This window comes from Nomascus leucogenys, chromosome 3 (assembly GCF_006542625.1).
Source record: "Nomascus leucogenys isolate Asia chromosome 3, Asia_NLE_v1, whole genome shotgun sequence".
Classification (NCBI taxonomy): Eukaryota; Metazoa; Chordata; class Mammalia; order Primates; family Hylobatidae; genus Nomascus; species Nomascus leucogenys.
Genome location: NC_044383.1, coordinates 49576362 through 49604348, shown reverse-complemented (window position 1 = coordinate 49604348; position 27987 = coordinate 49576362). Strand labels below are relative to the sequence as shown.

Below are 27987 nucleotides of genomic sequence, written 5' to 3'. Positions count from 1 at the left end.
CTCATCCCATTTCAAGAAGAAAATGTACATCATCAGTATTTTTCTGAGACCTCTGTCACTCTAAGAGTTCTGAAAAGAAATAGCACGTTTGAATTGTATATGTTTCTGAATGAAAGTGGAAAGAAGTTATTGGAAAGGTGATATATTCTAAAATTCCTTTTTATTTTTAAATTTAGAGCTGTTAGCATTTTTTATTCTAGAGATAAAAATGGTCTGCTACTAAACTAAAAATGATTTCATTTTGGATGAATTCTGATTTGTGGTGGCTGACTAGGGTATAAGTCAGAGCCCTGGCACTGCAGGATAGAGAAGCATAATCTGCTATTAGCCCTACTTCGCTGCTGGTCCTCTAATCTGTTGCACTAGCATGGTTTTCCTCTTGATTCTACCTCTTCCAAGTCACAGATGACAAATAGAGAAAAGCTGAATGAGTAGCAGCAGGATAGGAGCAAAATCTTGAGGTTAACTCACTGTTCTCTCTGACCTTTCCAAGGGCAAGCAAAAAAAAAAAAAAAAAAAGACTATTTCTAAGTTCTTACTAATACAAGCTATTCATTCATTAATTTATTCAACAAATACAAATGTATGCCCATGATGTACCCTGCAAGTAGCCTGGTGTTAATTACTTAAAATTGTACAGGAGGCATTAAACACAGGTAAAACACCAAAATAAGGGCATCCTTGATAAATAGTATGTACATTAATTGCCATGTATTTGTTCATAACTGAAATGAATCAGAAAAGTTGACTTATGTAATACATTAGCAATACTTATTTGACTCTCTTTTTTTACAAAATGAATAGCCACTTATTTCCCATTTTATTTGGTTTATAAGTTATTTTATATATATTAAATTGTTTTTTAAAAGGTCATTATTGGACTAGTGACAAGTACCACATTTCTCATTAAAGATGTAATGATTTGAGGGAGGTTCTAACATTTGATGATGACATGTATCATTTATGGTACATTTACTGTTACTTACATGGCAAAATGCAGCATTTATGAGTCATAATCGTATCTTCAGCTCCATTGTTTTCAATGAATGTTAGCCTCTAACATTGACAGTTTCCAAGGCATGATAAAACTTGTTTTCCATTTGTGGAAATAAACACCTCACCCAAACACTGTTACTTTTAGTCTTAAAATATAAATGTTATTGTACAATTTTAAGCTAAAGAAATGCCATTGCTGATTTTATACTTAAGAATAAATATATATCCATATAATAGTTTATGGCAGTTTCTATTATTTCATAAGGAGTTTATATATTTGTGTCCCTTTGGTATAACTGGTATTGTGTGTGAAGTGTTTGTGAACATGAACAGTTGAGTTGTTTCATTAAAATTAACAGGGTGCAGTATTTTAGTGCCAAATTAAATCAAGTAAAATGAATTACCAGGACATTGTAATTAAAAGAAATAACAGCAACTTAACATTTTTATACCAGAAGCATCATTATCAGTGTCCCCTGAATTTGGGGGTACTAGGCATGGCATCTAGAAATGGCTTTTGATTTATTTTCAATGTTTCCAAAAAAGAGTGCACCAAGTATTTACTTCACTGCATTTTTTTCCCCCATGAATAACCACCAATAAAAAATGTATCATTTCTTGTCCTCCAGGCAATACAGCTAAAGTATACATTGAGATTCAGGATGAAAATAATCATCCCCCAGTGTTTCAGAAAAAATTTTACATCGGAGGTGTATCTGAAGATGCAAGAATGTTTACTTCTGTACTCAGAGTGAAGGTATGAGGAATTATGTTAATATACAGAACTAAAATGAAAGAAAAGCTCAGGTTTTGCAGATAAGCTGTAACCCTATAGTTTGCATTAACTGCATGCTTATGCTGTCTAAACAAAAGCCTGAAACTTGGAGCTATATTAGTTTAGTTATCCAAACTCAATACAGATTATATCAGGTAAACGCTAAGCAACTTATTGAGTTTCATTTTACTATGAAAATGGTAACAAAATGCTTATGATCTTTTACATTGGATAAGATGTTGAAATGTATATCTTTTCTTAATGGTTTGTATTCCTCCAGTAGGATAACTCAAAAGATTCTCAAAATGGAATCTCTAATGACAAATATAAAATTACCACTTCTAATACAAGAAATAGTGGAATAAATTAACCATTTTTTCTGAAATTTTGAATTTTAAATGCTGATTGAATGAAAGTAAAAAAAAAACACTACCAATTTTAGTACTTTACTAAAAGTTACAAAAACCTTGATGTCTCAGAGAATGTTGGCTTACTTGGAATTTCAAAAATGCAGTATCTAAGACCAAAGTTGTAAGTTTTCAATTTTTTTCTTTATTTATCATCAAATGTTTATTACTAATTACTATTATAATTGTTTATAATCAAATGTTTATGACTTTCTAATCAACTGTGTATTACTAATGTTTTATTACTAAGAAAAAAATTTAAAGATTGAATTTTACTGAGGGAAAACTTTAGATGTTAACATTTTGGATTCTCAATTGTAGAGTTAATTTTGGACAGCATTTCAATGGTTAACTTGTAAATAGCTGTAAATTGCACATAAAACCTAAACATCTCTGGCAAATCTAGCTTTTGATTGCTTCTAGTTTTGCACATGAGTAATTGCCTTTCTTTTCCTATTACCAGGAGCACCATGATTAGAGCTCTTCTTACGTGTAGTTTTATCACCTATCAAACACTCTTAGTAAGAAAAAAATTCAACCTAATTGGGTTAGGCTTGCAAAATAGCTCTTCCACTATGCCAAGTACAGACCCCTGACCTGAATCACCAGTTTAACTAAAAGTAGTCCACAAATCTGTCACTCGTTATATTTAATTTATGTTGTTATGCGCAAGTAGGAATCCTTTGTAGCTGATTTTTATCTTATTTTATATTTTAGTCTCATTAACTCTTAATTGATTTAGTTCTGTCATTTAGTCAAATATGTTTGAGTACCTATAATGTGCGAAACACTGTTCTAGAAGTTTTATATAGAGCAATTGACAAAGCAAACAAACAAACAATCAAAGTTTCCACCCGAGTAATGCAGACAAACTAGTTGAAGAAATCAATAGATCAGTAAGTTATGTAGTGATAAATTCTAAGGAAACAAAAAAGTTTGATAAGGGAAGAATGAGAGTGGTGCAATTTTAGATAAGAAAGTTAAGATAGTTCTTTTTGGATAAAACTGAAACAGTGCCCTGAATAAAGGAAAAGATCAAGACTTATGGATTCTTAAGTGAGCAGCATTCTGAGATTTCTTTGTAAAGCCCTAAAGGTAGACAGGGAGCTGGAGGCTAGTGTGAATGAAAAAGTCTGGTAGGAAATGAGATCAGAAATGTACCTGGGGCTAGAATATGGGATTTGTTCTAGGTGTGTTGGAAAGAAAGCTTTTGAATGAATTAAACAGTTATGACATCATCCAATATAAAAATATTATTGTAGATGCTGTGCACGGGGGATGTCGGGAATGAGTAACACAGTGTTTTGGACAAGTAGAGTTTAATGCATGACGAGTCCAGGCAAAATTTGATGGTAGCTTGAATGATATTGATAGGCTATGGAGACCTTGAGAAGGGGGTTAAAGGATAGAACATATAGGATTTGCTGATGAATCATCCATGGGACATTAGGAAAAATCAAGAATGACTTGGTGGATTTTGTCCTGAACAGATCCCCATACCTCCTCCACTGCCTATTGTGATGGCAGTAATCAAGGTTTGTGAGGATTTTTCAATACAGAAACCTAATTCTTGGCAAGGCATTTGCAAATGCTGATCTAGACTTGAGAGAGAAATAAGGGAGCAAGATGAAATCACCTAGAAAATGGGTTTGACAAAAAAATATGAAGACTAAGCTTTGGGAACTTCAGCACTTAGAGATCAGGAGAAGAAGGGTCTGGGGATACTGAGATGTTGCTGCCAAGAGGTGACAGGAATACGGAGAAAATGCAAGGTCCCTGGAAAGAACAGAATTGATAAAAGAGAATCATTGACTGTCAAATGCTACTGTGATTAGAATGCCCTTGGGATTTTTACATCACCACTTATGTTACTAATCCTATAGTGTGATGTAGGAAAAAAAGATAAGCCAAATGTTAAACTAGTCCATTAATAAAGGAGATTACTCAAAAGGCATGTGATGACTATAACAAGGAAATTTAGTGGGTGGCATTATCTGATGGCATTTACTTCAGAGGAATTGGGACTGAGTGTCAAAGGAGACAGAAGGATGCTTGCCCTGTACTCCTAGGCTCTGTGCTACGTAAATTATGGTAGCCACTACTGGGAGATCTACAGAAAGCGGCATCTTTTGTCAAGGAGGGGTAGAGGGAGAAAGAAGGAATCAAAAAGTATAGGTAATACTAAGAGAGAAAGTTGAATATTTAGGGGATTTTGTTGATGGTGGTCTGTGATTTCCAAGGGATTCTGGGGAAAATTTGGTAGTAGGGTAAAAGTCAGGTGAGAAACTGAGTCTTAATAAGGTGTTTAAAGACATTGCATTGAAAGAAGCATCTGAGTGAGGAGATATGCCCTGGACAGAATGCATGGACTTCTTGTGATGAGGTATACAGTGACGGGATTGATTGTGTCTCCAGACTACTGAGAACTCTAAGGAACCCTCCCCCTTCAAACTATCAGTGTATAATTCAGACTAGGGAAAGGGGTCCTTTCTAGGAAACCAACTTCATGCAATATAATATACTAAGTACTTTATACAATAGTGAGAGAAAGAGGGGAGAGAGAGACAGAGTGGGGGGAGAGAGAGACACACACAGAGAGAGAAAGTTTAGAGAGAGAGAGAGAAAATGTGTTGATGCAAGTGTATGCTATAATAATAAAGTCAAGTAGGAGAGCACAAATTGTCTTGTGGATTCAAATGAAGAAAATATTTCAGTTGGTGAACGAACATAAAGGTTTTCTGGAGGATGAAGAATTTAAGACTAGCACTGAAGAAGGGTGGTTAGATTTTTTTTTTTCCAAAGTGAAATGTATGTGAGGAGGACAGTCTTAAGTAGAGGAAACAAACTAAGTAAGCCAAAACCCAGAAGAAACAAAGTGCAGAGCGTATTTGAGTGATAGGAGACAAGGGATTTAGGAGGGGAAAGGAGTAATAAATCCCTAGTGTTTAACAATTCCAGTTGCTGCCTTTAGCCTTGAAGCCTGGAATCTTCTCCTTTCCAGAATTTAATCAGAGCATGGGTTAAGCAGTTCTTCTCATTTTATACTTAGAGCAACAAAAATATTAATGGAAACAGCACTGAATCAGGGCCAGCTCAGCTGTGGTGTTTGAAGGAAGGAAAGATGATTTTAAAAATGGGAAGTAGCCCATGATTGTGAAAGAGGTGTTTCTACCAATTGTTATACAATATTAGGTAATGGTAGATCATCTACCATGCATGCAAGTTAATTTTTTTGGTCCATGATATAATGCAGAATGATAAAAGTTAAATGGAAATATGTGCTTTGTGTAAGAAGGGAAAGAAGAAATGTTACATAGAATAAGATTGACAAAGTAAGATAAGACTTTGAAATAGCAGTGAATAAGGCTATATTAGCTTAAAAGATGAGTAGTGAATTTGGGGCATTATTTTTAAAATATGCTACAGGTAAAGTGATACAATAAAAACATTGTTGAAGTGAATTATCCAATATAAGTAATAATGTAATAAAGACAACTGTATATCTGCTCTGAAGTGGCATACCTAATATACTTAAAAACTTGTTCTAAGTTCGTTTTTTAAAGAAAATATATACTGTGTTTTTACTCTGTACTGAAAATATGGAAGCAAACAAAATAGGCTCTCTCTACCCTTACAGAAGCCACATTCTAGTAAACTAGACCCCTCCCCGAAAAAAAAGTAAATAAATAAAAACATATGTTATAATTAAATCTAGATGGACAAAATACCTAATTTAGTTTCAGTTCACGTTTATACTATACTGAGTGGAAAATAATATAATTATCTGAAATTTAGGTGAAGATAAGTTTTAAATTATTCTGTTTGTACCACTGAGTTAATTTAGGTGAAGTGTCTGGTTTTAATGTACTCACATTGTCGGAGTATAGTAGACACCATTAGTTGGCTATTTCTCCTTCCTCACACTTTAACAGAAGTTCAGTTTTATTTAACTATTATTTTTGGGGATCATGTGCTTCAGGGGAGGTGAAGCCTATTCCAAAGTGTTGAAAAATGACTGGTCGGAGCCAATCATGCCTGTCCTGTTGTCTTTGCGAATGATTGGTTTGCATGTGGATATGTGAGTCATTTTTGAGCTGTGATTGTTAAGAGAGGTCTCCTGAGGATTTTCTAGGACAAAGATATATACAGACATGTAGATACTTGATTTCTGGCTCAATAATTTGAATGCTCATGTCACATTTAAGTACATGAATTGTATCAAAAGTGCACAGAACAAAAAGTTACCTGAGAAGATTTATATTTACTATGGTTTCATGCTGGATATCTGTGTCACAACTGGTTCTACCAAGTTAATTTCCATTAGTGACAAGTAATCAGTCATTTTAATTATGAGGAGTGCGAAAAGAAAATCCAATGGTAATTCGTTTTTCTTTAGTCTTTAATCCAATTAGTATCAGTTAAAATATCACTCTTACTATATACTTAAAATAATTGAAAGCAAGGACTTGATCAGATATTTGTACACCCATGTTCATAGAAGTGCTATTTACAACAACTAAAAAGTAGAAACAACCCATATGGGGCCGGGCGCGGTGGCTCATGCCTGTAATCCCAGCACTTTGGGAGGCTGAGGCGGGCGGATCACGAGGTCAGGAGATCGAGACCATCCTGGCTAACACGGTGAAACCCCGTCTCTACTAAAAATACAAAAAATTAGCTGGGCGTGGTGGTGGGCATCTGTAGTCCCAGCTACTCAGGAGGCTGAGGCATGAGGATGGCATGAACCCAGGAGGCGGAGCTTGCAGTGAGCTGAGATCACACCACTGCACTCCTCCAGCCTGGGTGACAGAGTGAGACTCCGTCTCAAAACAAAACAAAAACAAAACAAAAAAAAAGAAACAACCCATATGTTCATCTATAGATGAATGCATAAACAAAATGTGATATACACATACAATGGAATATTATTTAGTCCTAAAGGGAAATAAATTCTAACACGTTACATCATGGATTAATGAGGACATCATGCTCTGTGAAATAACCTAGACATGGACAAATATTGTATGACTCTACTTACATGAGGTTCCTAGAGTAGGCAAATTCATAAAGACAGAAAGCAGAATGTTGGCTGCCAGGAGTTGGGGGTGGAGTGGGAGGAGGTAAATGGGAAGCTATTGTTTAATGGCTACTCTGTTGCCATTTGGGAAGAAGAAGACGTTTTGAGCATGAATGGCAGTGATACTTGCAGAACAATGTGAATACACTTAACATCAATGAACTTGTACACTGAAAAGTGGTTGAAATGCTAAGTTTTGTGTTATGTACATTTTACCACAGTAAAGAAAAAGAGGAGAGAAGGCATCACTTTTATTGAAAGAATGTGAAAACTTTTTTTAAACTATGTTTAATTGGTATTCATTCCTTTGAAGTTCTTATGAATGTGAAGCTTATGTTCAAGTTCAGCAGTAAAGATTTATATGAGTCAATTTATTTTTCTTGACTATGTACTGTGTTTTTAAACATTTTATTTCATAAAATACCAGTTGCAACAGTATGGCAGTGATGCATGTTGTGGGAACATGCTAATCCTCTCAGCCTGCCAGGAGGCCATATCAGAATCTGCATTACCTTGTATGCTGAAAAAGCCTCCCCACAATTCTGAGTCCTCCTTCTCTAGGGCAGGCCATTAGTTGAACCTCTTTAAATGAAATGTCCTACACCAGCAGTCCCCAACCTTTTTGGCACCAGGGACTGGTTTTGTGGAAAACAATTTTTTCACAGACAGGAGTACAGTGGGGAATGGTTTGGGGATGATTGAAGTGCATCACATTTATTGTAACTTTATTTCTATTATTATTACATCGTAATATGTAATGAAATAATGATAAAACTCACCATAATGTAGAATTAGTGGAAGCCCTGATCTTGTTTTTCTGAAACTAGATGGTCCCATCTGGGTGTGATGAGAGACAGTGACAGATCATCAGGCATTAGGTTCCCATAAGGATTGTGCAACCTGGAACCCTCTCATGCGCAGATCATGATAGGTTTTGTGCTCTTATAAGAACCTGATGCTGCCACTGATGTTACAGGAGGCAGAGCTCAGGAGGTTATGTGAGCCATGAAGAGTAGCTATTAATACAGATGAAGCTTCACTCAGTCACCTACCACTCACCTCCTGCTGTGTGGCCTGGTTCTTAACAGGTCACGGACTGGTAGTTGTCCATGGCCTGAGGGTTGGGGACCCCTGTCCTACACTAATGAAAAATGACTGATGAATATGGTTACATCAGAATAGCAGACGGCTGCAACAAGGGTGCTATAAATGACTGAGTGAAGCAATATGTTAAAAGCAAATACTCACAACATCTATTAGAAATATATATATCTCAAAGAAGTGGTATCCAGAATATAGAAAGAACTGTAAAAAAGCAACAGTGTAGTCAACAAAAAAGAAATAGAAAAAGTGATGAATACTTGTAATATTTGTAATTTTTTGTGTGAAGAAGGAAAGTTGAAGCTAGGCCTTTGAACATTAACTTTTTGTTTCTGCTGGGCTTTGAAGAAATGTTAATGGATAAATATTCCCTAATTCATAATAATAACTGAGATTTATTTGTCATTATTATTTTTCTGAGAACTGTGAAATGTCATTTACTTATTTTAGCCTACACTCTTTAAATAAATAAATAAAATGAAGAATAAAATGATATCAATTAAAATAAAACAAGTAAATTAAAACATTGATTTATGCAGTAGATGCAGTTATTTCTTATTGCACTTTTGGGAAAATTGAAGCTCAGTAAGGCTGGATAACTTTCCTAGTATTACTCAGCCAAATTCCCAGTGAAGTTGGAATTTAAAGTTAGGTCTACCTCAGTTCAAGAACTTTTCTTGTAACCTCTTACATTGCTTCCCAGGAGAAATGAGGTGTAGAATCCTGCTAGAAAGTAAGAGAATATACTAACTTTCTGTGAAAAATCAGGATACAAGTAAAAAGGCAACCAATTTCTTTTCAACTTGAGATGAACTGTGTAAATTGTGACACCCCCTATTAAGGTAACAAGTAAGATGTGATTTTAAAAACACTTTTCAAATTGTTAACTAATTTTTCCAGTTTATTGCATGTTGTCTTAACTGCAAAAATAGCATTTATTGCAAATACAGGGAGATGTTAAATGTGATCAAGATTAATTTTAAAAAACTCTGAATTATGAAGATATTTTCCAGAAGTTAATGCAGTGAGAATTAATCTCATTCTTTACAAGTTGCAAATATGGAAAAACAGTGTCACAAAAATTGAGTTATAATGTTGATTTGATCTCTACTGAAAGTTAAAAAGATTTTGAATATCGTATTTTTGAATTATTAAAGATGCCAAATTTAAGAAATTTATGGACTAAAAGAAAATAATATTGTGAAAAAGCAGCAAGAAAAATACTTAACACTTAGTGGCTCATTGTTTATTACATTTTCAAAATAAGCACAAATTGGTGATGAGAGGTTTCAGCAGAGTGGTGCCGTAGATAGAAAAAAGCCACAGTCACGGTCATAGGATGCAAATTTCCTTAGTAGCAAAAGGTATAGAAATGTACAAGGTTAACAACGTAGGGTAATACATAATGTTTCTAGACAGAGGTTAGGGCTCCTAGGGACTCCTGGTCTCTAGCCCTATCTATACCTGTTCACCTGGGTCTTAGCCAAAACATCTCCAGCACATTTCTGAATTTTTAATGTTTTTCCCCCAAGTAGCATCTCTTTAATTTACAGAGAACACTGCATCACAGGAGCAATAAGTAACCTTCCCAACATGTGCAGCTAGTTGGGAGTGAGGCTACAATTTACAGCCTGGCATCCTGCTTCTGAGACCAAGGTCAACCATATTTCAAGTGGAAGAGCACTGGACTGACATTCTAATCACTTGGATTTAGTTCTGGGTGTGCTCTTATCTCTCTGTGAGACTTTATGCTCCATCATTCTGCGCCACAAATATCTTCTCACATAAATATTGCTTTAGAAGCAGGTGTCCTTTAAAATCTTTAAGCTGATGGTTTGCTTATTTATATCTTCTTTACTGTTACAATGTCAAGTGTCCTGTGACAACTGTTATACTTGAGAAGCACATTTTAGATGTCAAATAGCATAGATTATTTAGTTCTGAAATCCAAATCACCATTTATGTTTTACAGTATTTGTGGTTTATGTTACTTAAAAGCTAGTGAGTTATTTTGTGACAATTTTCTTCCTAGTTACATATAGAACAGATGTAAACAAGAACCAGCCTGAAGTAAAGGTCCAATAAAACACTAATTTTGGTTCCCCATTGCCAAGTATGAGGAACCTCTCTCATGGTTTCAAGGGAGAGGTGTTTTCACAAGGTCTTACTAATCACTGATTTCCTTCCATCTACGGCCATACCACACTGAATGCGCCCAACCTCGTCTGGTTTCCTTCATGTTTTGGCACGGTATTTGACCTTGTGTGGTTTGTACTTTGAACTAAGCAAACATATGTAGGTGCCTGAGGGTGCATTGCCTTCTTGACTATGACCCTGAAACTGAATCACTATATGTCTAGTTTAACCCTTAAACCAATTATACTGTTATCGTTTATCTGTGTGCATGATTTTCATACTAGAATTTAAATTTCATCTAAGCAGACATTATGTTTTCCCATCAACTTAAAGACATTATATATTGTGCTTAACATTTCAAATTGGTGTTTGTTTAAAATTTTATTTATTGATTTTAATTTAGTTTAACTTTGTGTTATTTCAATAATTTTTGGGTACAACAAACCCCCATGACACAAGTTTACCCATATAGCAAACCTGCACTTGTGCCCTTGGGTTTTAAAAAAAGTTTAGCAAAAAAGTATTTTGGGGAGAACAAGTGGTTTTTGGTTACATGGATAAGTTCTTTAGTGATGATTTCTGAGATTTTGGTGCACCTGTCATCTGAGCAGCATACACTGTACCCAATGTGTAGTCTTTTACCCACCTCCCACTCTGTCCCCTAAGTCCCCAATATTCATTATATTATTCTTATGCCTTTGCATCCTCATAGCTTAGCTCCCACTTACACATGAGAACATAACAGTATTTGGTTTTCCATTCCTGAGTTACTTCAGTTAGTTAGAATAATGGCCTCCAACTCCATCCAGGTTGCTATAAATGCCATTATTTCAATCCTTTTTATGGCTGACTAGTATTCAATGGTGTATATACACCACATTTTCTTTATCCACTCATTGGTTGATGGGCATTTAGGCTAGTTCTAGATTTTTTGCAATTGCAAATTGTGCTGCTATAAACGTGTGTGCAAGTACCTTTTTCATATAATGACTTCTTAAAATTTTATTTGTTTTTACATATACTCATGTCTTTTAACCTGTTTAACACACGTTGCATGAATGATCATTTCAAATTAGTAAAATACATTTTACATTAAACTCTTTTGGGCTGATTACAACACAGAATAACATCACCCTGGACTTCCCTGTGGATTTCACTTCTTGCCAAATTAGAAACTCAGACTTGATGACAGCTTTATGAATGTTATGCATATATCATAGTTTTACATTTATTTAGCCTCACTGATGACATCAAATGTGAAGATTTTTTTTTCCCTGAACAACTGGGCTATTTTTGTTATATGATCACAGGCTATACTGTACTTAATATTTTCCTTTTGTTTTTTTCCACCGAGCCTCAAAGTCAAATATTTGATCCATCTTTAGCAATTTTAGAAGATGAATGCAATACAAATTGCGTTATACTGACTTTCTCTGATTTCCTTTATATATTTTACGTTTACTCTCTATCATCTTTTCTTTCAATTATTTTTAGATTATATCATATATTTTTAGAAAATACTTCACATTCATTTTGAAATTCTGTGGAGCAAATGCAGACAGATGATTACAAAAAATCTATTCCATTTCTACACTGTATTCTGTATTTTATTTTTAAAGAATATATCGCTGTTAACTATAGTCACCATATTGTACAATATATCCCTTTACCTTATTCCTCCTATATAACTGAAACTTGATATTCTGTTTCAAATAGTCTAATCCCGCATTTTCTCCTGTACTAGTTGAGAACCATAAAAAACATTACCAGTTGCTGATACATAGCATTTCTCCTTATTAGTCTGAACAAGTAAAACATTCTTGTTATGTTCTTTTAATATAAGTGGGCAAGATGAAGTCTATTTTTGTAGATATCAGTTGAGTATACAATGAAATAATTCTGCATATGTTCTACTATTTTCCCCCCTCCACACAAATCAGTTTTTTTTTTGTTGTTGTAGAAGGGACACCAAAAAATATCATTCTCCTAGCAAACAATTTATGCCTGTTAATTTGAATGTAATTTAATTTAAAATTGCTTTAATTTGTATTACTTATAATAGAAATCGGGCTACTTTTCCCAGACTATAATTATCTGAAGAAAGAGGAAAGCTTGGATGTTTCAAAATAGATGAGGCCGGTCGCAGTGGCTCACACCTATAATCCCAGCACTTTGGGAGGCCGAGGCGGGTGGATCACGAGGTCAGGAGTTCAAGGCCAGCCTGGCCAGATGGTGAAGCCCAGTCTCTACTAAAAACTATAAAAAATTAGCCAGGTGCGGGCCGGGCGCGGTGGCTCAAGCCTGTAATCCCAGCACTTTGGGAGTCTGAGGCAGGTGGATCACGAGGTCAGGAGATCGAGACAATCGTGGCTAACACGGTGAAACACCGTCTCTACTAAAAATACAAAAAAAAAAAAAAAATTAGCTGGGCGTGTTGGCGCGCGCCTGTAGTCCCAGCTACTTGGGAGGCTGAGGCAGGAGAATGGCGTGAACCCGGGAGGCGGAGCTTGCAGTGAGCCGAGATTTCACCTCTGCCCTCCAGCCTGGGCGACAGAGTGAGACTCCGTCTCAAAAAAAAAAAAAAAAAAAAAAAAAAAATTTAGTCAGGTGCCGTGGCAGCCACCTGTAATCCCAGCTGCTCAGGAGGCTGAGGCAGGAGAATTGCTTGAACCTGGGTGTCCGAGGTTGCAGTGGTCGAGATGCCACCATGGCACTCCAGCCTAGGTGACAGAGACTCTGTCTTGGGAAAAAAAAAATAGATGAAAAGCTGCTCTGATAACTGGAAACTTTTTTGTATGTTTGTTTTGATACGGAGTGTTGCTCTGTCACCCAGGCTGGAGTGCATTGGCATGATCTCAGCTCACTGCAACCTCCACCTCCCTGGTTCAAGCAATTCCCCTGCCTCAGCATCCCAAGTAGCTGGGATTACAGGTGAAAGCCACACCCAGCTAACTTTTTTGTATTTTTTTTGTATTTTTAGTAGAGACAGGGTTTCACCATGTTGGCCAGACTGGTCTTGAACCCCTGACCTCAGGCACTCTGCCTGCCTCGGCCTCCCAAAGTGCCGGGATTACAGGCATGAGCCACCACGACCAGCCTGGATACTTTTTTTAAAGTAGAGAGTTTAAGGACTTTTTATGAATTTGAAGAGCCATTGGACATGATACATGAAAATAAAGTACTTTATTTGGTAAATGGCCAAATAATTTTGCCTTTCCTAAACTTGCTGGTGGCTCATATATTTTAAAGTTTGAGTGCACTCTAGCAGTATTAGAAATTTACTAAATGTCTGCATATCTCTCAGATGATTAAATGTGTAACAGTCCAAGGCATAGGTATGGAATACTATTTTTGGAGGTAAGCTTGCATTTACTTTTAGGAAGTTTTATAAGTTTTAGAGTAGTGATTGTGTGTACTCCCCTATATTATGTTTCAAAGGCCATATCCTCCATCATCTGTAGAGACCTGTCAGGAATATTGACATTTGGTTCTCCCTTTGAAAATCTCACAATGTTTCTGAAAGTGAAGGCTGCATTGCAAGGCACAATTCAGAAGATAAATTGGATAAATAAAAATTACTTTTGTCTGAAGATGTCCTGTAATGTCTTGAACCTCCATTTAACTTTGTGCTATACTGAACTGACATGGGATATCTATAACACCAATATAAGGGGAAGAAATGAGGAAAATGAGCTTTTAAAAATTGTTTATTCATACTTCTATAAATGTATCTTAATTTTGAATTGTCTATTAATATTTCCAATAAGAATGGTAAAGTACAAGAGTTCATTAAAATGCGTTATGAAGAAAGTTTAGTTCCAAATAAGCCATAGGAAATAAATGATTCTTCCTATTAGTTTCAATTAATTTACCTTGAGGGAAACCCGCAGGCCTGGAGAGAGATTTTATGCATAAAGAGAATACAGTTGGCACTGGTTAGTTGTAATTCACTGAAAATCTGAGAATTGCAGAGATTTTAAATTTTTTTTTCTTTTTTTTCAAAAACAGGCAATGAAATGCCTGAATTCACAAAAATGCATTCTAGTGAACAAAAATAACATCTAAACTAGGCATTTCCATCAAGTTGATCCAGAAACTTTATGTGGTAGCTACACTAGTTTTTATAAAGATAATTCTCTGTTTAATAATGTTTCATTTTACTTGTTGCCAGGATTTTTCCCCCTAGACATTTATGGTCTCTTAGAAACCCAGTAATCTAGAAAAGGACAAAAGTCAGTAAGGTTCATAGTAATTTGAAAGACTATCACCACCTGAAGCCAGTAGACCCCAAGATATGTTGAATGCTGATATCAAAAGAATTTTTTTGTTCTTTTTTTTGAGACAGTGTCTCACTCTGTCGCCCAGGCTGGACATGCAGTGGCGCCATCTCAGCTCACTGCAACCTCTGCCTCTGGGTTCAAGCGATTCTCCTGCCTCAGCCTCCTCTGTAGCTGGGACTACAGGCATGTGCCACCATGCCTGGCTAAATTTTTGTATTTTTAGTAGAGATGGTGTTTCACCGTGTTAGCTAGGATGGTCTCAATCTCCTGACCTTGTGATCCACCTGCATCAGCCTTCCAAAGTGCTGGAATTACAGGCACGAGCCACTGTGCCCAGCCTAAAAGAATATTTTTGATGTATAATTTTTATTACAAACTGCATACATAATGCAACCTGCATATGCAAAATCACACAGATTCTAAGTGTGCAGCTAGATAAATATTTAAGAAGTGAACACAGTAGTGTAACCAGTGCCCAGGTCAAGAAACAGAGCATTACCAGTTCCTGCTCCACATCCCTGTAAGAATAACTTCCAACCATACCATAAATTTGTTTTTCTTGTTTATGAAATTTTTATAGACTTAGGAAAATTGTATTTTTGTTTAGATTCATTTTCTCACACTATATTTGTGAGATTCATCTATGTTATTATTGCATGTAGTAATAATTGATTCATTTTCACTGCTCTAGAGAATTTCATTGTACAAATATACTACAGTTAATATATCCTATATACTGTCCGTATAAGTTGTTTGGGGTTTCTTAATATTACAGATATACTTAGGAGTAGAAATTCTAGTTAAGGGGATATACATAAGTTCAGACTTAATAGATAATATCAAACTGTTTTCAAAAATGTTTTACTAATTTATATCCCCTCAGCAATATCTGAGAACTTCAGTTCCTTCACAATTTGATTTTGTCTGATTTTTTTTTTTAGTCATTGTGATGAACATGTGGTGGTTTCTTTTGGTTCGTTCACAATTCCCTAGTAGTTAAGATAGTCTAATGTCTCTTTGTATGTTTTTTGCCAGTATTTGTATCCTCTTTATGTGGCAACTATTTTGGTCTCTTTCTAACATTTTTCTGTGGACATTCTGTTGTTTGTTTTGTTTTCTCATTAAGTCTTTAGAATTCTTTATATACTCTGGATTGCAGATCTTTATTCAATATATGTATTGGATATAGCTTCTCCCAAGGTATGGCTTGTATTTTCACCCTATTTTTTATGCTTTTTCATGAGCAGAAAGTTTTAATACAATTTATTATTTTTTCATGTTGAGCAACTTTTTGTCTTGTTTAAAAGCCCTTTGAGTAACACAAAAACATGAAGTTTTTTTATGTTTATTTCCAAAAATTTTATTTCATATTTTATGTTAGATTTACAGTCCATATGGAATTTTTTTGTGTGTTTGGAGTGATGTAGGAGATCAAGATTTTTTTTTTTAAGTTTCCCATGTGGATATTTAATTGACCAGCATCATTTTCTAAAGAGACCGTTTTTTTTTCTCCATTGTACTGATGTGTTCTCTCTGTTCTAAGTCAAATGGTCATGGATGTAAAGGCTTATTTCTGAATACCTTATTCTATTTCATTGACCTGTTTGTCTTTGCATCATTCTGCTATCTGAATTACTATAGTTTTATAATATCTGATAGTGTAAGTCTTCTGCTTATTTTTTTTATCTTCAAGGTTTGTTGGCGTCTCTTGGCTCTCTCCGTGTGCTCATTACCAAATAAGATTTAGAATCAGCTTATCAGTTTCCACAGGAGATATATATATATATATATAAACTTAACTGCTAGGGAATTGAAAACGAACCACAAGAAACCACCACGTTTATCACAATGACTAAAAAAAAAAAAAAAAAAAAAAACAGACAAAATCAAATTGTGATGCGACTGAAGTTCTCAGATATTGCTGAGGGGATATAAATTAGTAAAACATTTTGGAAAACAGTTTGATATTACCTATCTGTTACGTCTGAACTTATATCTCCTTACCTAGAATTTCTACTCCTATGTAATTTGTAATACAAATTTGTAATATTAGGAAACCCCAAACAACTTATATGGAATATATATATATATATATACACACACATATATATATATATATACACATATATATACACACATATATATATACATATATATACACACATATATATATATATATATGTAGTGTTGGAATGTTTATTTGTATCCATTTGGTCTACAGATATATTTAAAGAGAATGTCAGCTATACAATATTGAGCAGAGGTGAACATATTTTTGATCTGTATTTAAACAAACCAGCAAAATCTCTTCTTCTATGAAGAAAAACTGCAGGAGTGGGTTGGGTTAGGGGTTGGAGAAAAGTATTAATAGCATTTTTTTAAACTATATATTCTCTTATTTCTTACAACCCATGGTGTATGGCACTGTCAAATTAAGGAGTAGATGTCAAATTATTATAGTATTTCTGTGGTTTTTAATGACTATTTTCTTTTTTGAAGATCCTATATTTTATTACCTATGTTTTAGGACTTTTTTTTTTTTTTTTTTTGAGACGGAGGAGTCTCACTCTGTCGCCCAGGCTGGAGTGCAGTGGTGCGATCTTGGCTCACTGCAAGCTCCGCCTCCCGGGTTCACACCATTCTCCTGCCTCAGCCTCCCCAGTAGCTGGGACTACAGGCGCCTGTCACCACACCCAGCTAATTTTTTTTTTTTTTTGTATTTCTAGTAGAAACGGGGTTTCACTGTGTTAGCCAGGATGGTCTCCATCTCCTGACCTTGTGACCTGCCCGCCTCAGCCTCCCAAAGTACTGGGATTACAGGCATGAGCCACTGCACCCGGCCTTGAGTTATTAATTTTTCAAAGTCACACCTGATATTGGAGTCCACCTCACTCCAAAACATAATGCAAAAAACAACCAAAAAAGTAAGTTTAAAATTACTTAAAACCAAATAGAGACAATATACTCTGTGCTGAAACTCTCACTTACTTTTCACATATTGACCCAGATTTAAAATTGTGCTCTGAATTTTATTATTGGTATCTCTGGTGTGACTCAGTGTGCTACAGGCATGTGCCACCATGCCCAGCTAATTTTTTGTATTTTTAGTAGAGATGGGGTTTCACTGTATTAGCCAGGATGGTCTGGATCTCCTGACTTCGTGATCCTCCCGCCTCAGCCTCCCAAAGTGCTGGGATTACAGGCGTGAACCACAGTGCCCGGCCTGTTTTATGAGTTTTAAAAAATGCGGGGAAGATAACTGAATTCTCATGAGCATACTGTAATATACTGTAGGAAACAGAAGAAACATGAAGCTGTAGAGATACAATTTTAGAAATGTATATTACCTTTCTAAAAATGTTTAACAAGCTTGAAATTAAAAAAAAAGGAAAACAATTATTCAACTTTCTGTTAATTTAAGTTATTCTTCATGGAGGATAAAATCTGACAAAAGGGGATAAGCTAGTATTTTTCGTATTGGTTAGCGTACTTTGATTCCATCTAATTATTAGTCTTCTCTTTACTTAATGTTAAGGAATTCTCGATATTTAATGCTTGGTAAAACAATGCCACATAGTGTTCTTGTCATTTATGGCAAGAATCATGTTTTAGGAAGATGAAATACTATATTAAAGGTGGTAGTAACTGAGAGGTGCCAATAATCAAATACGTTAGGTTAGATCCGAAAGACAGGGTGGTAGGGAGAATGAAAGTCAGTATGAACTAGCATATGTGTTTACTTTGGTTCTTGGTTTTAGAATCCAGGATTATGAGCTAGTATAGTATCATTTGGACCTGAAAAAATTGCATAATCATGCCAACATGATTTTGTTGAATCTGTTTTGACAGATTCCTAAATCCTCCAAAAACGTAAGCACAGACACAGTCCTTGCTGATGTTTTATAATATAGGGCGTTGATAAAGAGCCCCAAATGGGCAATAATAAATAAGTGAAAGGGAACAGTCTGCATCTTAGAAAAGGCAGTTGGAGGGATTTAGACACTCAGCAGAGAACAAATATCATAGGAAAAAATAAACAGTGTGGCTTCCAGACCCAGAAGGCCCTGGCAGTGAGCTCTGAACATACTTTGAGATTAAGTAACATTTGAATAGGGCAAGACCAGTTGATACTGAAACAACCTCTTTTGAGGAAGGGGCTCTTTTTGGGCTCAATATTCTGGTTCAGAGCTAAGATATGAGTGTAAGATGAGGCTGAGCCCAAAGATGCCTAAAAAAAAAAAAAAAAAAAAATGCATGTCGGCAGGAAACGACTAGCAGCTCTGGCTCCAAAAACATGAAGTCATGATAGGAATTGCTACAAGAACATTTTATTTAAGTCAATGTTGATTAAAGTTTAATCAAATGTTATGGGTATGCTAAATCCGAAGACCGTGAAAAAAAGGTTAATGAATATACTATATACAGGACATAAAAATAAAGTTTTGATATATTTAAGTCTAACTCTTTTCCGGAAGCATAATGAGAAAGACAAACGTGAGGTTTTATTTAACCATGAGTGGGCTGTGTAACCAGGAGTGGACGGGTTTCTTAATTTCTGTAAGCAACAGGTCTGCAGAGTGATGACAACACTATCTAATCAATTTTATCTGAATATAAATGAGAAAATGCACAGAAAGCACTGAGCATGGTTCATTCCTCTCTGAACTTAGACATTCTCTAAATAGATATTCTCTCAATAGATCTCTCAGTAGTCATTGTTATCTATTACCTGAGTTGTTCTTTTTCCCTATAAGATAATAGTAATCTCAAAATCAAAATGTTTCAAACTCAGCATGCACAGTGCATACATGTTATTAAAAACACAGTTTTATTGAATGCACAGCTATTTTTCTTTGCCCTTGAAACTGAATACTGGGCCTCTTTTTCCAGAATTCACCTTCAGCGTTAGTATAGAATGCCAATTTGTCTTCTTAATAGTAGAATAAGGAATAATTATAAGAAGCTGAATACAACATAATAGATTCCTCCATTAAGTCACAACTAGATGAGTTCTCTTTGAGATACACCTTAATGTATTATTTTCATGAAAACATTATTCCACTGAGGAATACTCAATATAACTTTTCTAAATCCTTGTATATTTTAAATGAGATAGTTGGTTCTCTTATGTGAATACTGACCAGATTAAAATGTGTGAGGCATATTTATATGTTTTAAATGAGTAGTATTATCTTAACACCATGTTATAAAGTATTTTTTGCATAGAATTTTCTTGTTGTCAATGGTTATCTATAGCTTGATATTTTTCTTTCTGGGAGTATGGTAAGCTTAAGAAAAAAATAATCTCTATATGTACAGGCATGAAGTCCTGAGAAACAAACCCTAACAGCACAGCTGGAAACACTTCAAACAGTCAAACAGTCTTCAAGCAGTATCAGTATCAACTTATCCAAAAAAAAAGAATATTTCTTTTTTTTATTTTTTAAAGGCATATTGAAGATTTTTTGGTCCTTATCATAGCACAGTATATCATAAAATGGAGTAAAATTATAGTAATTAATGTACATCTGCTAAGTGGAAATAAATCTTGAAGTTCTTTTAATTAAAGTAGGAAAAAAATGGAAAAGGCAGTGAAATTTATTAAATAAGTTTTCTTTAGAAGGAAGAAGCACAATCCATATAAAAAATAAGCCCAGCCTGGGAAAGGCCAGCAAGTTAAGAATGTTTATATAGAGAGCCCATAAATACCCCATTGTATATAGATATGCTCAGCATTGCCATTTTTCAAAGTAAATGTATTAATAGAAATTTTCTGAATGGCAGAAAATTTATTTTTCATTATTAAAGAATGAATTGCCTATAAAATATTGAAAAACAAAGCAGTTCTTTCTCTGGCATTAATGAATCACAGCATGACACATAATCTTTTCTGCCACCTCCTGAGAGTATTAATGGTATATTATGTTAGTAATCATCATGAAAATTAGGGATAACTAATGAGAAAAGAAAAATAATACAATGAGAATGTGTATCTCACCTACATTTATAAGGGTCTGATTAGCATTAAATGCAATTAAAACATTGAATTATCTTTCAACATGAAATTTAATGAAGTAGCATCACTAATAAGGATACAAGCAACTCTATGTCCTGCCAGTGTTTGTCTTCTGCTTTGTCCTGAAAAAGAGGTGTAGAGAGAAAGCTGCTTGTCTTAATCTAATTCCTACTGAATTTAACAGTATCTACATAGAAGGAAAAATGTGAGAAATATTAGATTGCAATTTTTAATGAAAGCTATCTGTTCAGTACAGGTGTTATCTCTTTCTGAACCAAGGAACCTGATAATAATCTTCAGCCCACCACATACTTTTCTCAGTACAATCAGTTTTTTGGCAAACTCTGCATGGGGCTTGGAGTCAAAGTCTATATGTTCTTCTCACTAGCTTTGTGATTTGGGGTCATTAATTTAATCGTCCATGGTTTAGAAATGGCACCCACGGAATGACTTTTATTCTTTCTAAATACCAGAATTAAGAAATTTTTATGATACTCTCTTTGTAAAGGGTGTAGAGCAGAGCAGGACACTGAGTTGGCTTTCAGATGACTTCTTACATTTCCCAGATCTTCCTCAAATATAGTCTTCTGTTCCTTACTCCTTTTCAGTACGAAACTCAAACCTGCATTTAATCACTCCAGTAGTTGTATCAGCCCCTGAAGATTTGGCTGAAGAACAATTTGGATTAGAGCAAGTTGGCCAAAGGCAAGTAAGTTAAGACAGATTGAGCAGTGCTATTTTTTGGCCAAATCAAATCAAAACAAACCAGTTTCTTTAACAAAAATAGGCCGGGTGCAGTGGCTCACGCCTGTAATCCCAGAACTTTGGGATGCCGAGGTGGGCAGATCACCTGAGGTCAGGAGTTCAAGACCAGCTTGGCCAACATGGCGAAACCCCGTCTCTACTAAAAATGCAAAAATTAGATGGGTGCAGTGACGCGCACCTGTAATCCAAGCTACTCGGGAGGCTGAGGCAGGAGAATCGCTTGATCCTGGGAGGCGGAGGTGGTGGTGAGCCAAGATCGCGCCATTGCACTCCAGCTTGGGCGACAGAGCGAGACTCCATCTCAAATAAAACAAAAGACTATTAAATGCGAATGTTATTTAGAAACTATCTTTCAAGCTTTGGTAATGTTGGTGTTCTCTGGGGGTTTACAACAATTTATAGATGTGTATATATTCACTTAAAAACACACATCTTTCTTCCTGCCATGCAAAGGACATTTGTGAGGAACCTAGTATAGGTGACCTGCTTCTTGGTCAGTGCTTTTTAAGTGGCAGAGCAGTTTCCTCCCTGCAGTCTACTGCATATCAGCCCTTAGCACAGGGATTTGTAAAAACAAAGATTTAATGAATAAGAAAAGAGAAGAAGGAGATGATGATGCAAAGAAAAAAATATATCTCTTTAAATAATTTTACCTGATAATTATGATATTTTTATCCTACTCTTTCTGTTGTATTGTGTCTGGAATTGGTGGGTTCTTGGTCTCACTGACTTCAAGAATGAAGCCACAGACCCTTGCGGTGAGTGTTACAGTTCTTAAAGATGGTATGTCTGGAGTCTGCTCTTTCTGATGTTCGGACGTGTTCAGAGTTTCTTTCTTCTGGTGGGTTCGTGGTCTCGCTGGCTTCAAGAGTGAAGCTGCAGACCTTCACGTTGAGTGTTACATCTCTTAAGGCGTGCATCTGGAGTTTGTTCCTCCCATCCAGAGTTGTTCGTTCCTCCCGGTGGGTTCATGGTCTCGCTGGTCTCAGGACTGAAGGCTGCAAACCTTCGCAGTGAGTGTGACAGCTCATAAAGTCAGTGTGGACCCAAAAATCGAACAGCAGCAAGATTTATTGCAAAGAGCAAAAGAACAAAGCTTCCACACTGTGGAAGGGGACTGGAGCAGGTTGCCACTGCTGGCTTGGGCAGCCTGCTTTTATTCCCTTATCTGGCCCCACCTACATCCTGCTGATTGGTCCATTTTACAGAGAGCTGATTGGTCCGTTTTACAGAGAGCTGATTGGTCCATTTTGACAGTGTGCTGATTGGTGCATTTACAATCGCTGAGCTAGACACAAAAGTACTCTAAGTCCCCACTAGATTAGCTAGACACAGAGCACTGATTGGTGCATTTACAAACCTTGAGCTAGACACAGGGTGCTGATTGGTTTATTTACAAACCTTGAGCTAGACACAGAGTGCTGATTGGTGTATTTACAATCCCTTAGCTAGACATAAAGGTTCTCCAAGTCCCCACTAAACTCTGGAGCCCAGCTGGCTTCACCCATTGGATCCTGCACCGGGGCCACAGGTAGACCTGCCTGCCAGTCCCGTGCCATGCACCCGCACTCATCAGCCCTTGGGCAGTCCATGGGACCCGGCGCTGCGGAGCAGGGGGCGGCACTTGTCGGGGAGGCTTGGGCCACACAGGAGCCCACGGCGGAGCTGGGGGGAGGCTCAGGCATGGCAGGCTGCAGGTCCCAAGCCCTGCCCTGTGGGGAGGCAGCTTAGTCCTGGCGAGAATTCGAGTGCAGTGCCAGCAGGCTGGCACTGCTCGGGGACCTGGCACACCCTCCACAGCTGCTGGCCCGGGTGCTAAGCCCCTCACTGCCCGGGGATGGTGGTGCCAGCCGGCCGCTCTGAGTAAGGGGCCTGCCTAGCCCACGCCCACCCGGAACACGTGCTGGCCCACAAGTGCTGTGCGCAGCCCCGGTTCCTGCCTGTGCCTTTCCCTCCACACCTCCCCGCAAGCTGAGGGAGCCGGCTCCGGCCTCGGCCAGCCCGGAAAGGGGCTCCCACAGTGCAGCGGCGGGCTGAAGGCTCCTCCAGCATGGCCAGAGTTGGGCACCAAGGCCAAGGAGGTGCCGAGAGTGAGTGAGGGCTGCCAGCACGCTGTCACCTCTCAGAATGATGTTTAAAATAGAAAAAGGTTAAAACAAAAAAATTCTTAATGGCTGGCTAATGACAAAAACTGGATTACAAAGCTATAGGATGGCATTATCCTAGTTTGCTGGAAGAATACACACACACATATACATATATGAATACATAGAATACATACACATATGTATATGTGTATGCATATGTGTATATATGTGTGTGTATTCTTATGTATTTTTCTATGTATATGCATGCATATTCTTTCAGTAAACTAGGATAATAATATCCTATATGTATATGTGTGTATATACATATATTACATACATATGTACATCAAAAAAACATAAAGGAACAAACACCAATGTGTTAATGATGCCTGTAAATGGATAAAATTATAAAGTTTTCGTATTCCTTGGTCCATTTACATTTAATGGTATTTTTCTAATAAGAAGCAATAAAGCATTTTGTGTATTAAACACATTATAAAAGACTATTGGCCATTTATATTTTTACAATTTTTAATCTTTACACATAATACAGAGCATTAATAATTAGATGTAAATGATTTGGGAATATTTTAAAAGAAAAACAGGGGAAAACATACATTCTAATAACTTTGCAAAGAGATATACATAAAGTATTACAATTCCATCAGTGGTTCATGAAAAGTAACCATATTTTTAAAAAATAGCAGTTGGGACTAGGCATGGTGGCTTACACCTGTAATCCCAGCACTTTGGGAGGCTGAGATGGGCAGATCACTTGAGGTCAGGAGTTCCAGACCAGCCTGGCCAACATGATGAAACCCCATCTCTACTAAAAATACAAAAATTAGCCATGCGTGGTGGCGCGTACCTGTAATCCTAGCTATTCGAGAGGCTGAGGCAGGAATGTTGGGGTGGTCAGACCCAACACCAAGTAGTGGGAGCAGCGAAGTCCAGCAGAGTCAAAGGAATGAGAAAAAGTTTGAGAGAGAAAGTGGGACCAGGGGACCATCACGAGTGTGGAAGCTGCAAAGTCCCCAAGCTCTGGGACCCCAGGCTATTTATTGGTGCCCAAACAGGTGATGAGGATGTGGGGGTTGAAAGGAGACAGTGTATCAAGTGAATGAGAAACATGGCTGCTTGAGATAATGGGAGTGCTAGAAGCAAGGAGCCAGCAAGTGTAGCAGACATGCACGCCCTGCCTCAGCTTCTCTCCCAACAATCAGCTTTTCTCCCAACATGCCCCCCCATCTCTTTTTTGTAAAAACCACCACAGCTATCATTATTACTAGCATAAGGTGGCCTCTATATTAAAGTAATTGAGCAAGGCAACTGCAGGTTGTGCAGCCCTTAATTGCCGGTTGGTGATCCGGCTTCATTTTTCTTAGTGCTTATTCAAAATGGAGTCACTCCGGTTTGAATACTTCCTACATATCTCCCCTTTCCCTTTTACAAGAGGACCCTTAATCCTGGGGATTGCAGAAGGATGAAGGTCCATCTTCTGTAACTTCATGCTGAATAGGGGTGATGATACTCCTGCCTACCTATTAGGGTCACTTGTATAAGGGTAGAGAGGAGTTAAGTCAGAAAGTATTAGTCTGTTAAGCACCTATAGGTAAAACCCTGGTGCTCCAGCAGTTTCTCAGTATGGCTTGTAGCGGGGGAACCTGGTCCATGGCTGGGATCCATGGGTCCCTCCAGTCTCCCATTCCATGGTCGTACACATCTTGAGGGCACCTACACAGTTTGTTCATCTCCTGCAAAAACACAAGCATGCCCTCACCCCACATTAGTAAATCTACTGAAACAGAAGCAAAAATTTTTGTAGCTGTAGCCGGGAGGTATGCCATTGCTGAAGCATTTGTAACTCAGCTTCTGCCTCTTTGGTTAATTACCGCAGGGTAAAACTTACTGTTGATAACGAGAAGCAGGCTTTTTCTGATTAACAGAAGGCATAGAGAAAGCAAATCGAGGCTTAAAAGCAATCCTAAACTTTTAATTTGCCCTGTACAGGTGGGTCCACTAGATGCTGTGGTTCATGATAGATTTTCAGATGTTTGTTGGGCACCCACATAGGCACCTGATTGTCACCTAGAGAGACACAAGCAAATCCTCTTCCCCATAAAATTATCTTTCCTGTTTTCCAGCTTTTCGTTTGTGCATCCCTCTACCATATATCTTGTCCAGCCTTTTTATTTTCCTTTTGTCCTGTCAGGTGTTGTTCAGCTGCAGTCATGGGTTGAATCACAGCATTAACAGCCCTTAAATCTGTTAACATTCTCCATTTCCCTGATTTTTTCTTAATGACAAATACAGGAGAATTCCAAGGGGAGAAAGTAGGCTCTATATGTCCCTTTTGCAATTGTTCCTGCACCAGTTCTTTTAAAACCTCCAGTTTTTCCTGTTTCAGCGGCCATTGCTCCACCCAAACTGGTTTGGCAGTTAGCCAAACAAGAGGAATGGGAGCTGGAAGCTCAACAATGGCTGCTCCTAAAAGTGACACCCCAATCCGGTCCGATCTGTTTGCCCTTGTAATTCTAAAGGTTCTGACTCGCCATTTTTATCTTTTCACATTCCTTTTGCCAGGCGATATCCCATATTTCTCATCATTTGTCTACTATTATTACTATAATGATCCATAGGAATAGCTATTTCAGTATCCCATTGTTACAATAAGTCTCTACCTCCATAAATTAACAGGAATAAGTGTAATGATAGGCTGGATTGTCCCTTCCTGGCCATCTGGGTCTTCACATGGTAAAATCAAGGAACTTTGAAAAACTTCTGAGGCAGCTCCTACTCTAACAATACCAATGGATGCCTTTTGCTTAGGCCAGTGCTGGGGCCATTGATTTATAGCAATAATAGAGACATCAGCTCCAGTATCTACTAGTCCTTCAAAATCTTTTCCCTGAATAGTTACTGTACAAATAGGTCTTTTGTTAGACACTTGATTAACCCAATACACAGCCTTTCCTGCTGGATTAGTATTACCAAAGCCTCCTGTTCTTTTCACTGTGCTGCTTCCTAGTTTTACTTAAGGTAACAGCAACCACTGAGCAATTATTTCTCTTGGGGAGGCAGACCACAGAGTCGAGGATCTAATGACTAATTGAATTTCTCTTGTATAATCAGAGTCAATTATTCCCATATGTACAGTAACACCTTTTAAACTTAGACTAGACCTTCCAAGTAATAGACTGTTCCTGAGGGTAAGGGTCCCCTAACTCCCATGGGGACCTTCTTTGGTGGCTTCCCAGGAAGTGTGAACTAAAAGACGAGTTACATAGATGTTTGCAAAACACAACTGGACATTTTCCATTATTTTGGGATAAGCCAAAATAAATTTTAAAGTTTCATTTCAAGATTTCAAAGCTGAAAATGCTTTCAGCAAATTATTAGATCTTAAGAAAGTATATACTGTCCATTGTTTATAAAATCATTTGCCTTTTTAATCTAAAAATTTTAATACTTGAATTTAATAGGTTTTTCTTCTGGAAAAGTTCTTTCGCATTTAAGTAAAATCAATACTTTTAGAGTAGTCACCTGCATCACACTGGAGTGACTTTTAATTTTTAAATCATCAATTAGTGTACCCCAGGGATACTGATGGCCTTGATACATAATTTAGTCTTATCATTGTAGTGTGTGGAAATCAAGGCTTTGGGGGGGGCATCATCTGACCCCATTTCTTTTTACCACAATGGTTTCCGCTACAATATCATAGGCTATTCGATTATGCTGAAAAGACAGCAGTGTGATGCAAGCAGGGAAAAAAAGAAGCCGTCGAAAAATTCTTGATCAAAGCTCGTATAGTGGATGTTGTAATGCTAACATTTGAGGAAGGAATCACTAAAATTCGACTTAGTGCAATAAGCACTAATGTATCACATGTCACAACTCGAAGGCCCAGCAAGAGCTTCCCTGGGGTAGCTCCACCTGCTCCCCAAATGCAAATTATCTCATAGAAACAAACCAACAATCTGTATATAAGAGCCACAACCATCATTCTCTGCAAGTCTTCCATTGATGTGTCTTCATCTATTTCTTCTGTTATATAATGCATAGCAAACTTAGAGATATCTTTTATCCCACTGAAGCACATAATGTTTAAGACAGTGGTTGCTTTTACAAGTAAGAGAATAAAGAAATCCACCACCTCTGCCATAAATCTGTGGGCCAAAGATGGAATAACATATTCTCTCCCTGCCTGTCACCCGGTCTCGCCCAGGCTTCGCAAAGGGGCTGCGGATCTTACCTCCGTCACTGGAGTGGCCCAGACCAATGCCTGCATATGAGGAGCGTGGGGTCCTAGGCCCACAACTGGAGCCAGGGTGCTGATGCTGGCAG

At 37.1% G+C, this 27987-nt stretch overlaps 1 protein-coding gene across 1 annotated transcript in view; it reads left to right on the top strand.

Annotated features, from left to right (window-relative positions):
* PCDH15 (protocadherin related 15) overlaps positions 1 to 27987 on the top strand; it is a 979523-nt gene that overhangs the window by 868997 nt on the left and 82539 nt on the right. Inside the window, exon 26 of the mRNA XM_030809305.1 lies at positions 1626 to 1753. Coding sequence (XP_030665165.1) covers positions 1626 to 1753 — 128 coding nt within the window. The remainder of the gene's footprint in view (positions 1 to 1625; positions 1754 to 27987) is intronic.